Here is a 12,899-nt window from a genome sequence, read left to right as displayed (position 1 = left end):
TTGAATTGTACTTGCAAACAAACTGATAAAAGAACTTTAATGCCTGACAAGATGTGATCAGATCTGTGGATACCCATTAATACCTTGGTTGTTACATTTTGAATCTGAACACTCAGCCTGCATATATCACATGGCAATAAGTCCAACTTGGACATTACTAAAAAGTGCATAGCAGTGGCAAGATCGGGTTTTCTCAGGAAGACTCATAAGTGGTATGTCATTTGAAGTGGTGGAAGGCATTATGAGCCACTTGCCTGTTCAACTGCACAGCTGTATGTAATAACACCCCGAAGCTCTGGCTTGATCTTGGGGGCGAGGGACTTAAGGAGCATCTCCAGGCTGGGAAGCGATGCACCCAAATGGCCAGATCTGCTGGCAGAGTAGCTAAGCTCCTCCACAATTTTTGAAGGAATAATGAAAAGCCAGATAAGGTTAGAACAGAAATAAAGTTTATTAAGCAGAATAAATCAAGTGATTGGCCTGGTCAATTAGTAAATGTAAGCAATCACAACAGTGGCAAGCAAACAGCAATAATACCCAACTCTAGAATGTCCACAATATGTATCCAAGGGAGAAAAGGGTAGAGTGAGAGCCAAAACACACGTTAAGAAATACCTAGGTTCAGCACGTGTTCTCTTACCTCAAGGTTTGCCGGGATCTGTAGGCGTCCTGGAAGCTTAAAGTTTAGCATTTACAGAGAAGCAGGGAGGGAAATACAGGTGCCTGTATTTCCCTTCCCCTTCCTGCTGCTCTGTAAATGCTAAACTTTAAGCTTCCAGGATGCCTACAGATCCAAGCAAACTTTGACGTAAGAGAACAAGTTTAGCATTTACAGAGCAGCAGGAAGGGGAAGGGAAATACAGGCGCCTGTATTTCCCTCCCTGCTGCTCTGTAAATGCTAAACTTTAAGCTTCCAGGACGCCTACAGATCCCGGCAAACCTTGAGGTAAGAGAACACGTGCTGAACCTAGGTATTTCTTAACGTGTGTTTTGGCTCTGAGAGGTTAAAACAAGGGCCCGATGCTATCTGTATAGCAGATTGAAGCAGAAGTCCAATTTCTAATGAAGGGGTCCAAATATCTTGGAATTGAAAGAATCCAGAAAGTTACCCAGGTGGAAGAGCAGTGGCAATGTGTTGTACGTACCCAGAGCAGGTGCTTTCATAGTTACATAAAGGGGTTACTTTGAGCCAGACAGAAGCACACTTGCAAAAACACACCAGAGGGGAAGAGAGGTGGAGTACTCATAACGTGTGCCAACAGAAAGCTTCTGTAGGAAAACATGCAAGAGCACAGTGGTCTGTCAGCGTGGGGAAAGATTCAGGCTCCAGAAAAAGGGCAAGATGCTTGATTTTAAAACAGAACTTGATATTCCTCTCCATATTTTGAAAGGAAATAAGGAGACAGGTGATTTAACTGATGAATCACTGGATTGGCTGAAGGAAGGGGAAGGTGCTGCTGACTCCAGATTCCAGCAAAAGTTCTGTGTAAGAAAGAAGAGGGGGTTCTCTGGGTGGGGAAGAGGTGTGTTTGGATGCAGTCTTAGGTATCTTACTGTACTAGGGTTTTAAACAAAATTATATTACCTGGCTGCCTGGCCAATTCAGAGAGAATGCTAATGTGGACAGTTTTTTGTGGCTCAGAATGCTTAAGAAGTTCTGGTCAATGGTTCGATTAGTTGATATCAGGAATCTTCTCTCTAGACCTGTTATTTCTCATATGGGATGACTTGATTAGGTGCGGTCCTATGCCTTCTGCTAGCTCTTAGTCTTTCAAGGTGCCTCTTTGCCTTGTAACTTTGCAACGAGCAGTCTGAAGCTGGTCCCATGTCCTCAAGAAGGAGGTAGAAAGAAGAATGCCAACAAAAATGGAAGATTAATGGTAACATTTTCAGTTTCCAGAACTACCACATTTTCTCGGGACCCTATTCCTTTTTGTCTTTTAAAGTCTTTCCTCTACTTTCCAAGTTTTTCATCATATTTTCTATTGTTCCTATCAATAAAAAATTTCTTGTTCTTTTGATTCAGCCATGTATTGACCTATTTCCTTTTATTTCTAAACTTCCTCATTATCTAACCCCCCACCCTCATCCTTCTTTTGATCCCCAGCTATTTGATTTCCCCTCACTTAAATGAAATTGCTTTCTGCCTTAACTATTAATGATCTTTTCTTTGGTGAATCTCTATTCTGTTCTTTTTTTGGGACTTTTCATTTGACTTAATCATGCTACACCTACCTTCACTCATTACATTTTTCCAATTTCCAACCATTCTTTTTATGCTGCTTCTAATGGTTCCTCTTCTTCCTTGATTTTCTATTTTTTAAAAAACTTTCTTCGGCAATTTTATTGTCAGTTCCCATTTTTATGATTACTTACACCTGGATTCTTCCTTGTCACCATCATCTTTAGCTAATGGTAATGGGCCAGTTCAAATGTTACACAAAACTGTTAGCTTGCAGGCAAGCAAGGAATCCTGGCATCTCTCACCAATTCCTAGTTTCAGTGTCATTGCTGCTTCCCAGCAGGTATCTCAGGCATTCTGCAGTACCCAGTTGAGGTCAAAGCTTTATCCCATCATCAGCTCCCTTACCATTGGCCAGCAGCAGTGCAGTGGTGGGGAACCCTGCTCTCAGGAATTGGATACATACGAGTTGGGTGGATTGGAAAACTCTAGGGTAGGAAGTAACGAGATGGCTGTATGAATAAGGGGAATAAATGGCTGCTTTGCATAGAGAGCATGTCCTGGGACCTGTGGAGGCTACTCACCGACTTCTGGTTCATACAGCAAAGGCAGTTCTGGGCCCTCCTCAAGAAGATCTTGACTTGCAGATGTTCAGATGCAGCACCACTGTGAGCATACCCATCATGTGATGGTCTTCCACATCCAACTGTGTACAGAGATTACACTTGTTGCAGCCACATAAAGGCTTCCTTTTCATTGCTTTCCATCTGATACTAGGGAACTGCCCCTCCCTTGAACAAGTCTGCAAGTCATAAATACACAACTGGATTGGAAGTGCAGGAATAAAAAAGATTCCTACCCATGCCTATTCTGGGTGCTTGGAGGTTTTTTTGCCTTAAAGCACACCTTGCCCTAAACATACACAATGGCCCCATCTTTTTGAGTGCTCCCTAGTGGAGTCTTTTGGACACAACTGTGCATTATCTGATAAAAGGCAATGGAGTAGTTCCAAATAATACACTAAAATTCCTGCCAGGGCAACGCATTAAATATCCAGCCAAGTTTTCCTGAACCTTAGTATTCCTGAGAATCATGATTAGGACCTTGTTTGAGCCATGCTGAGTGAAAGAGACATGATCCAGGTAAAAGAAGACAAAGATAATTTTATTGCACCATGCAAGAGAAATTAAACAGTGCTGTGCTCATAAAATCAAAAATATCTGACTTGAATATACTCCCTAAAAATAGGGGAGCAGGAGTTTTCTCTCTTATCAGACGTATTCCCTAGAAATAAGACATGAAAACACAAGATTCCAAAATGAGAAGTGACTGTATGCTGTGGGAAAGATAGATGTTTTCAGGTATGATCTTTCAGGTGCAGAGTTTATAGGATGATCCTACAGGTCAGCTTTGGTCTACACAACAGTGATACTAGATTCTCTCATGGCAACACAAGTTGCACTAATTGACTCAGTCATGGTTTATATGCTTTTGTTTCAAGAGATATAATGCTATCCAGCTGGCATTTACCCGTCATGATGATCCTGAGATGTCTAAATTCATTAGAAGCTGACAGGTTTCAACATCCAAGCATGCCTAATTGGCCAACGGGTCTTTGGCTACCTGTAACTAATCTGCCATCTTGTCATTTATTTCTGCTAAAGATAAATCTTGTCATTTTCAGTCCTTAAATATCTATAATCATTCATTCATTTCTTTTGATATCACTGCTCAGCAATCCTTTGTTTCTAGTCTTGTTTATATCAATGCTCTTTTACCCAGCCTTTCCATTACTGATCTACAACTGTTTTGTTCTACTTTGATTTCCACAGTTAATTTGCTTTTCTTGATTATTTTTTCTTTTTCTATATTTGTCTTCTATTTTCCTTCATGATTCTGCTTCAGTTATTTTATTGTATAAAAATGTTTTCATGATCTAGCTCTTTACCTTTTTCTTCTCTTACCCATTTATTCTTCCAACTTTTTAGGTTTTAGTGTTACTTCTTGTCAAACCCCTAATCTCATTTGTAAAATTTTATTTTATTTATTTAAAACATTTATATGCCACCTTTCCCAAATAGGTTCCCCAAGGCAGCGAAATCAGATGTTAAAACTTTTAAAACATTAAAATAACATTGTAAACGAATATATAAATACAATAAGAACATATAGACATACAAACAAACACATGACTGGGGAGGAGGGCCAACAAGAGTTTACTGGGGGTATGCCAAATGAAATAGAAAAGTCTTCAATTACTAGTGGAAGACAATGACAGTGGGAGACAGGTGAATTTCTCTGGGGAGGGAGTTCCAAAGTTTCGTAGCCATGACCAACAAGGCCATTTCCTGGGTTACACCTATCTAGTCTCTGATGGCAGGAACACCCAAAGCTAGGCCTCCAAAGATTACTGGATTAGATGGGTATATTCATAAGGCAAAAGGTAGTCCTTCAGTTATGGTGTTCCCAAGTTATATAGGGCTTTAAAGGCCAATACCAGTATCTTGAATTGGGCTTGAGAGTCAGTGTAGATGGAATAAGACTAGAGTGACATGGTCCCTACAAGGCATTCCAGTCAACACTCTGGCTGCAGCATTCTGTACCAATTGCAGCTTTTGGACAGTCTGAAAGGGCAGCCCCACATAGAATGAATTGCAGTAGTCTAATCTAGATGTTACCAGGGCATGCACCACAGTGACCAGATCTTTCCTGTCCCAACCCCATGACAATGGCATTTGTCATTGGCCCTGCAGAGGCACATGTTGTTGCGATCCAAATGACACCCAAACTTTAAGGAAGTACTCTGCTGCTGAATAGGGCTCTATCCCTGCAAGGCAATAGGATCCTGGGCTGCTTGGCCAGCTGATCCACAGAGCACAGTGGGCAGCTGCTGAGCAGCCCAACTTGCAATTGTTCCCTGTCCTCTGCATGGCAAGAGAGCATGCTAAGAGCTCAATGTGGGACTACAAGCATCTCCCCCTCCCCCATTGCAGGCACCTCTCCCAGGGATACATCCCTAGGGGTATGCCTCATAAGAGAACATGGGCCATGGTGTGAGGAATCATTGGCTTGGGCTACCCCCACACAGACATACCACTGGTTTTGGTTGTGGGAGCCAGCATTGCTTGGGCAGCCGCAGCCTCATGCAAAGAGAAAAGGGGAGGCAGGTGCAGACTCCTGGGCTGAGGCAGCTGGGTTCCCACCCCGGCTTAGCTGTCAGTGCATGATCGCCCCTTAGGCTTCAGACTCTGGAGATGGAATAGCTGCTGTGGTTCTGAACTGAGATATGGTAGCCACACAAAATGTGTCCACTCTGTGCCTCTCCTGCCACCCAAGTATAATGCTGCACACAGCGTGGCAGAGAGCTCTGAGGCACACTACTGTGGTGTCTGCTCTGCCTAATGAACTATGGGGTGTGCTGGTTGGGGTTTATGTAATGCTGGGTGGGGGGGATATGACTGAGTGTTGGAGGGAGGTTGTCCACTGTTAGGGAGGGAGGTAATTGATGGTGGCTCTAGTTGGCATCCTGAATTCCAGCAGGGCTCCTAACTGTGGAGGAGCAGTCGGCTTTCTCCATTGCATGGGAGTCCGTGGGCCACACTGTCTTTCTTGATAGTGTAACTTTCCACTGCTATCAAGAGTGCTTCCAGGCTAGAGCATTTTAGTGACCTGAGTAACTCCTGCTACCGTACATGCCTTGCCCCTTTCCCTGCCAATGCAGTGATTTGTGTAGGTGTTACTCTGCGGTGTTCCCATGGCAGCGCCAGGCTGGGGTACAGTGCCACACAGACTTTCCACTGGTGTGTCTCAGGGATATGCTGGTGTATCCAGGTGATATGCAGGCACAGTGGCTAGCTAGCTCCCTGTGTGCTTTCTGCACCCCTCCCCCTAGGATTGCACAGTCAGTTTTGCACTGGTATCGCAGACTACTATGACTTTGTAATGAAATCGCAAAGATTGTAGTACCATATTTGCAGTTTCTAGTATAGTCATTCACTTGAAGAATAAGAATTAAGTTAACATCTGCTTGTCTTTTAAAGTATATTAACTGAAGAAATAGAAAGAAGAGAAAATGTGGGCATATAGACAAACATAATTGCACTTCTAACTCAAGTTCCAACAAACTATTTTTATTTACTTCATTTAAATCCCATCTTTCTCCCCGATGGAGACCCAAAGTGGCTTATATTCTCCTATTCTCCACTGTGTCCTCACAACAATCCTGTGAGATAAGCTAGATTGACAGTGTGACTGGCCAAAAGTCATCCAGTAAACTTCTATGGCAGACCGGAGATTTGAACCAGGGTCTCTCAGATTCTAGTCTGACACTTGAACCACTATTACAGGCCTTGACACATTTTCTTTAGTTCTAGGAGCCAGCCCAAAAATGTAGCTGCCAGCCTCATTTTTCAGCCTTCAGGGTTTCATATTTTAATGACAATACATTCTCACTACTGCTACCATAAAACCTACTGCTACGTGCTTCATTGTTTATTCAACATACAATATCACAAAAGTGTTGTAGTTTATAAATAAGTAAGGGGATAGCCCGTGATAATACAAACGCAGAATAAAATCATTTTGGAAAATAGTAGGCGCCACAATGAAGTTTCTGGGTGCCATGGCAACCTAGTGCCTAGGATTTGTCCAGCCCTAAATTACTATATGGTCTGAGCCTGATATCCCTAGCCCAGTACTTTTGTTTGCTTACTTTTGAAATTGACTCTTAAAACCTAAAGGAAGACAAGACTGATTAAGCCAAATCTTGATTTTGCTTCCAAATGTAACTTATTTTCTTTATTATAAATATGGAATTGAATGCTGCGAAAGATACTCAGCAATCGGATCTTTAGCTTTCAGGGTTTTTTCCCATTCAAATTGTGAGGAAAAGCTTTGTGTGAGCAAACTTTTTTTTTATTATTGTGGGTGGTTTTCTCTCTTTTTTTGCAAAGGCTTTGGTATCTTCAGCATGGCTTTATCTTTCTCTTGGTTAACTTTCTGAAAGCATGCCAGACTTTTTAAAATGCTATATAAATCAAGGTAGCTGTTTATATACTTCATAATCTTTTAATGATATATGTTTTAAGAAAGGTGGTTTGTTTAATGTATTACAGTTGATTTTTTCCTTCATGCTTTATCATGAAGAATTATGCATTTATCAAGCTTAATGTTTATTTTCCATCCAAGACGGTTCACAAATTAGCAAGTAGTTTTCTGTGCTTATTTTCGTGATAAGTTTTGTTATTAATATATGTGGTCATGGTTCTACCATCTTCCCCTGGCCACCTCTTTTGACCTTGACTGCAAAACTTTAGTAGACTTAATAGTTTTTGGATTAGCTTGCTAAACACAGAGAGAGAGACAAACTTAAGACTGGGAAGGACGATGTTCTCTCCATTTGTTATCTTTCTGCTTGCATTTCAGGATTCAGCTCTGAATCTGAAAGCTGTTCTCCCCAACCTCCCTGGTCTCCTCCTCCAGCTTCCTTTATCCACAATCTAACATTCTCTTTTCCTTCAAAAATGGCATGTGACCTCTTTGGAACAACTTTTGTGATCCATTTTAAACAACATTCAGTTTTCCAATTTCTCTGTGTAGCTAAATCATCCCTGGAAGTGGTTCTACCAACTCAGTATTTCCCAACCAGGGTTCCACAGAACTCTGGGGTTCCTCATGACATCGTCAGGGGTTTGATGAGAAATCATGGAATAAACAAAAACACATTTTGAAATACTGTAAAAAATTCCAAATATCCAAGTTCAATCAAGAATTCAACTTTTGTGCAAAAATCAACAAGCTTAAATATCACTCTGAAAGTAAACCTTATATTGACTTTGGATGTGAACTTTATTTTGATGTTTAAGTAAACTTTATTTAGATTTGATGTTTTGATATTTGAAAAAATGATTAGATAATGCAAAAAAGACAGGGAAAATGCTTCACTTTTTTTCTTAAAGTGTAAATTTCCATATATAACAGCTCTTTACACATATATTTTCTTGGCGATAATTTAGCAGTAATTGAATTGCTCTCTCCACAATCAGCTTTTTTTTTTGGCCTATAAACATTTTCATTGATAGAGGTTCCTTAGAATTTCAAAAATTAATTTTGGCGTTCTTCCATAGGAAAAAGTTGAGAAGTTCTGTAGTTCATTGAGCCCCCCCCCCCACACACACACATTGCCAGAAGCTCCTAGTGATCAGGGGAGCCTTATGAACAGTATAGGGAAGAGCTGACAGAAATAATCCTTCTCTGCCAATAAAAAAGATCTTCTGCTAGCATAAGTCCTATTATGGTGGTAGAGCAGGACTTTTGCCTCCAACCTGTAGTTTTCAGGAATCAATGCCTTTTCTTTTAGTCCTTCCCTGTGCCCACATCTACCCCATTTATTTTACAAATAAGTCAGATTTTAATACCATACTTCAAAGAAATAATCATGTCTTCTCCCATCCATCTTTAGTCCTTTTTATTTTTAGAGACATGTCTGTAAAGCATCTCACTAGTCACCTGTACGTGCACATTAATCCATTCAAAAAAGAAAATTTGAACGGTTATTAACCTGTAACTGCAGTTACTCAACAATAACATGAGTATAGTTACATTTCTGCATTCCTCTCTTCAGGCAAATGAAAATTGTTTTATTAGTGTTATTGTTTTAAACAGAAGATTTTGAACTGAGGAAGCAGAGTTCTCCTTCTTTATTACAGGGTCACACCCTGCAGATCTCAGGACCCTAATAGGAGGTGTCCGTTCTCTTGTCTAATAGTCACTGCCCTGGAAGATTTTCTATCTAGTGTTAAGTCAGAGGAAAACACTTGTGATTAAGATAGCAGGAGCAGTTGTGCAAACTGCCTAAAAGCTAACCATCCAGCACCTGTAAGCACATGAAGAACTCATCTCTGACCACATAGTTAAATTGAGTATTCACCAGGCCCTTGCTTCCTTAAAAGCAAATTCTAAGTGGTTTGAAAGCCACCTTAGCCATGTGATCAAAAGTAGCACACCTTCCATGCTAATATTTTATGTTCTAAGTCAGACTGTTGGTCCATTAACTCACTGCTGTCTGCTCCAATAAGCAAAATTTCCATCAGTGATTTTTAACTACCGTGCTACCGGGAGATATCAGGGATTTTACCAGAGACCTTCTGATGGCAAATCATGTGTTTTCCTACTGAGCTCAGGCTATTAAATGACTCCCACATTGCCAAGCCATCTTGTTTGAACGACTTCTGATGAACAACAATAGCAGTAATATGTAGCCAAACCATTACAGTTTTTAAGTTGTGTCTAGAGCTATTAATATTAATATCAATATCAATAATAATAATAAATGTATTGTTTGAATTGGATAAAGTAGAAGGTTTCTAGCCCTATTATTTTAAGAAGCAAAGATATTTCCTCTGTTAGCTCTGAGGTGCTTTTATTTTTAATATAATTGTACAGGTTTAGCTAATGCCTCTTGCTGAAGATGATTCTTCCGTTTGAGTGAGTGCATGAGAGTTATTTACAATTAGGGCAAGGAGCTTACTTAAAATGTGAATGCAGCTTAAAAGGAACAGCTCCTGCTGTGCTCAGCAGTCCACAAAAAGAAGTTGGGGAGAGATGGAATTCTATAGCAACTGTTGTTATAAAGAACAGATACCATGTTTGGCCATAGATTTTTTTGCTCTGAGTATTAGTAGTCTACTCTTCAGCACAGAATCCCTACTAGGGTTTGATCGAACATACTTTGAAAGTATGATGTAAATCAATACTAAAAGGACTATTGGAACAGCATCCACTATCAAAATAAAATTCTTCTATTCTCTAACATGAACATTGTAAAAAGAATAATGAGTCAATGATAGAAATATATTGCATAACAAAAACTTTACTGGAGTTATATTAGGTATAATTGCTAACTTATATTATTAACTTAGAATATTTCTGAAGCCACTGGTGGCAATATTAGTGCTTTCTGCAGAATCTCAGGATTAGTATTGATATATTGATAAATAAGTATGACCAAGATACAAATGCATGTGTATGAAGTATTTCTGTGGGCTCACAAAGTGGATTGCCAACTTTTTTTCCTTCTGACAGAAACCTCTACAACTTGGAAAATGCCATTTTATGAATGACTTTTTGGAGGGGCACAGAAGGTTGCCCTGTGAAAAGGAAAGCTGGAATGTGTGTACAGTACACCATTTGTGGCCTTTTGGATCCTTGCCTGTGATTTTTTTCTCAGTCTAGCCACATGGTTGTGGAAAGGCAAGAGAGATGGGGCAGATCAGTGAAAATGATGATCTTTCTAGTGGGACTGAGGGTTTTTTAACATTGAAATTGATATGGAGATCCATTTGTGCTTAGAATATCTGTATGCAGAGCTTGCATGAACATAAAGATTCCTTTTATTAGGCTGTTTTAATAGATGGGGTAATTTTGGAAATCTATGAATTTGTTTGTATTTTTAATGCTATATACATTCCCTCTTTTATAGCAATGCAGATCAGCATGATCTGTCTAAACAATCTTCTGTCCTATTGATTTCAGTGGGCAATTTAATCATTTGTTTAAAGCTGTCCAGTTCAAATAAGTGGTACTTGAACATGTGTAACTTTAGCTAGCTCAATTTAAAATCTCTTGTTTGTCGAAATGTGTTTGAGAAATTAGAATTAAGTATCAGATAAATGTGGAGATCCACATGAAGAATTCACCATGATAAAAATATCTGAATTGTTCCAAATTGGATCATTAGGGAAGGGGATTCATTATAATTCATTGTAGGATCACAGGGAGTGTAGAGGAGACTTCATGAGTCACTTAGGGCAGAACCTATTACCACAGAGCTCCAGTTTATTCTTTTTATTGTAGCACTCTGCCAATTTTCAAAGCTTTTCCCCACAGACCAAAAAAATATAGTACTTACGACAACATGCTTGCCACAAGGGAGAAAGACTATTGAAAACCAGTAGTTCAGTAATTTCCTTTATATGCTTAATATGTGTGGATAAGCACATTAATATTGGTAAAGGAAATCCAAAAACAAATATAAAATTACATAAACCTTACAGAGGTTTAGAGACCATACTAAAATCCTTTTGGAAGCCCTACTTTTCCTTAGGTTACCTATTGTGTATAGATGAGAACAGGTTGGCTATGGTTTTTAACACAAAATTACCTCTTAATATTTTTGTTACTACTTCTTTCTATATTGGGGATTCAACAAATGCACATGACTTAAAGGGTATTAAAATGACATTATTAATATTCTAATTCTGCTATGTAGAAGAGTATTGACAAAAATAGATGGTAAGAGGATCGCCGTTGCCTGTTGACTAGATTGCTAGATGGTAGTGGTGCTGTGTGTTGGCTAGAGTGTTGGACTAGGATCTGAGAGACCAGGATCAACTCCTCACTCTGCTCACTGAGTGGCCTTAGCCCAGTTGCTTTCTCTCAGTCTAATCAATTTCACAAAACTATTGGAAGGATACAGTGGAGGAGGTGAGAGTGATGCAAGCTGTTTGACCTCTCCCATTGGAGAGAAAAAATGGGGCTTTCAGTATGTTAAATACCTTTCTTATTCCCCCCCCCCCTTTATCAATTTAGGGACAGCCTGTCAGCTTCTGTGAAGAAAGCTTTGTCAAGCATCGTTCCAGTGCTACAAAACAGTTTCTGGAAACAGCAGTGAATCTTCAGCTTTTTAAACAGGTACTAGAGAGTGAATGGGTTTGTGATCTAGTTCCTTTCTAATTACATTGCATATGCATGTTCAAGAGCAGATATAAGGTATTGTTCCATGAAATATGCTTGGTTACACATATCTGGAAGTGTTTTACTTAAGTAATGAAAGGCAAGCAATAATATATTTTCATCTCCATCCTGTATTCAAAAGTTTCTTCTCGTTTTTTACTGAACGGATGGTGGGCAATCACTAGCAAAATATTGTTAACGGTATTATTAAGCGAGGGAAGGACACCCTCACCCTGCTGCTGCCTCTTTTTCTGAAAAATTTTTTTATTGGGTTAGAACATTAATATTTTAACATTACATTACATTCAATTTTCCCCTAATTTTTCGTTTCTAACCCCCTCCCTTTCCCCCCCTTTTGTTGACTTCCAACAGCTTTCCCACCCTCTGTCCCTTTTCCCTTACTTCTATTAACTTCATCTGTCTAAAACAAATATATATTCTCCATTATATTAAGCAGTACATCTTTAACTCTTTTACTTATTATACATCCAAACTATACTTCTTTAGATAAACAATTTGTCCCATTTTCCAGTTTTGAATATTTCTATATATCATAAACCATAAAAATTTCCCACATTTAAATCAAACAATTTGATTTGTTCTCTATATATTAATCATTTCTTCTTTTTATAGTATTTCTATATAACTCATCACATAGTCAGTCGTTTTAACTCTTCTATACCTTCAGTTTGGTGCATATAAGTCTTATCAAGTAAAAAAAATATTGTTAATTACTCAATCCTCATGTTTAAACCGTTAATTATTCTCTATCAATATTCTATCAATTAACCTTTACATATCTATATATATCTCAATCAATTAATTAATCTAACTGCTTATAAATTCGCATTTCTCTTCCTCCCCCGGTAAAGTCACCCCTCTCTTTTATACTTTTATTGTACTTCAGTAGTTCTCAAACTGCCACAGTTTTCCTCCCACCTCCCACTTCTTCTCCAGATATTGTTTCAGCTTCTCCCAGTCTGTG

At 39.2% G+C, this 12,899-nt stretch overlaps 1 protein-coding gene across 2 annotated transcripts in view; it reads left to right on the top strand.

Annotated features, from left to right (window-relative positions):
• The window catches only part of DENND1B (DENN domain containing 1B), a 250,847-nt gene that overhangs the window by 195,630 nt on the left and 42,318 nt on the right, over positions 1-12,899 (top strand). For both annotated transcript variants that reach the window (XM_054980351.1, XM_054980350.1), the window contains one exon: positions 11,771-11,872. In XM_054980351.1, coding sequence (XP_054836326.1) covers positions 11,771-11,872 — 102 coding nt within the window. The remainder of the gene's footprint in view (positions 1-11,770; positions 11,873-12,899) is intronic.

Source organism: Eublepharis macularius, chromosome 5 (genome assembly GCF_028583425.1).
Source record: "Eublepharis macularius isolate TG4126 chromosome 5, MPM_Emac_v1.0, whole genome shotgun sequence".
Lineage (NCBI taxonomy): Eukaryota > Metazoa > Chordata > Lepidosauria > Squamata > Eublepharidae > Eublepharis > Eublepharis macularius.
The sequence above is the reverse complement of the archived record's forward strand: the minus strand, read 5'-3'. Positions and strand labels throughout refer to the sequence as shown.